At 36.2% G+C, this 1,490-nt stretch overlaps 1 protein-coding gene across 1 annotated transcript; it reads right to left on the bottom strand.

The window, feature by feature from the left end:
- Positions 1–597: 597 nt before the first annotated feature.
- Positions 598–1,487, bottom strand: LOC111534038 (zinc finger protein 561; the record flags this gene model as incomplete). Its single annotated transcript, XM_023200681.2, is given in 2 exon segments — positions 598–1,166; positions 1,168–1,487. Coding segments are annotated over 2 exon segments (786 nt in total), but the record flags the coding sequence as incomplete, so codon positions are not given.
- Between the last annotated feature and the right edge of the window lie 3 nt (positions 1,488–1,490).

The raw sequence follows: 1,490 nt of genomic DNA, 5'->3' as shown, positions 1-1,490 counted from the left end.
CTACGTTTGCTGTAACCTTCAACAAACTATGTAATTCATCATATTACAATGAAACTTTAAAGGATTTAGAAAAATATTGAAAATTTTGGCCAACAATAATAATAATCAATCAATAGTAATTCCTAATCAATATAAGATAGAAAAGAAATTCCTGAACTTCATGAATGGTATCTGTAAAAATACTACAGCTGACATCATGCTTAATGGTGAAAGAATGATGCTTCTCCCTGAGAACTGGGAGAGTCAAGAATGTTTGTTCTCACTCCTTCTGTGCAACATTGTAGTAGAGGACTTAGCCAGTAAAATGGGTAAGACAAAGAATTTTATGCAGTAAAACTGTGTTTATTTGCAGAAGACATACCATGTATAAATCAAAAAATAAGGAAACAAAAAATTGTGGAATGTACACACCTATAAACTATTGAAAACAAGTGAATTTATCATGGTTACAGCTGTAGGCCAATATGCAAATTTCAACTATTTCATCAATGAAAATGCAAGATTTGAGTATTTTTAAAATGCTGTTTTTTTTGTTTTTTTGTTTTTGTTTTTATTATTCAGAAACTGTAGGTTTAATTTCAGACCTTCAGGATGGCATCTAAGGCCAATCCATGAGCCATTACAACCTCCACAAGGCATTTAGGACAAATCTGATAATCTTTGGTGTCATTGCCAATAATTAAAGATGGCAACTGATGGGCTAAATGTTAACACTCATACCCTTACATTCATAGGGTTTCTCCCTAGTGTGAATTTTTTCATGTCTGCTTAGGCATGAGGAAACAGCAAATGCTTTCCCACATTCTTTACATATGAAGGGTTTCTCCCCAGTATGAGTTCGCAGGTGAACATTAAGGCGTGAGGAATACAGAAATGCTTTCTCACCTATCTTGCATACAAAGGGCTTTCCTCCACTGTGAGTTTTCAAATGTTTACTACGACGGGAAGAAGTAATGAAGGTCTTCCCACATTCAACACATTCATAATGCTTCTCTGCTGTGTGAATTCTTGTATGTTGAATAAGGCTTGTGGATGTAGTGAAGGCTTTCCCACATTCCTCACACTGATAGGGTTTCTTTCCACTGTGACTTCGTACGTGTATAGAAAGGCCCGAGGACTGAGCGAAGGCTTGGCCACATTCCTTACATTCATAGGGTTTTATTCCAGTGAGTTCTTACATGTTCAGTAAGTTGAGTTGATCTAGTGAAGGCTTTCCTAAAGTATGTACACTTGTGTGGTTTTATTCCAGTGTGAATCTGAATGTGCTCATTAAGGCATGAGGAATTTCTAAAGGATCTTCCACATTCTTTGCATTCAAAAGACTTCTCTCCTTCATGAGTTTTCACATGTGCATAAACTTGAGAAAAACCAGTGACGGATTTCCCATATTTCTTAGTCTTTTTGGATTTCTTTCCTGTATGAACTGCTACACATTGCTTTAGGTGTGAGGAAGGTGTGATGGCTCTCTCACATTTCTGAAATTCACAGAG

Source organism: Piliocolobus tephrosceles, unplaced genomic scaffold, assembly GCF_002776525.5.
Source record: "Piliocolobus tephrosceles isolate RC106 unplaced genomic scaffold, ASM277652v3 unscaffolded_31958, whole genome shotgun sequence".
Classification (NCBI taxonomy): Eukaryota; Metazoa; Chordata; class Mammalia; order Primates; family Cercopithecidae; genus Piliocolobus; species Piliocolobus tephrosceles.
The sequence above is the reverse complement of the archived record's forward strand: the minus strand, read 5'-3'. Positions and strand labels throughout refer to the sequence as shown.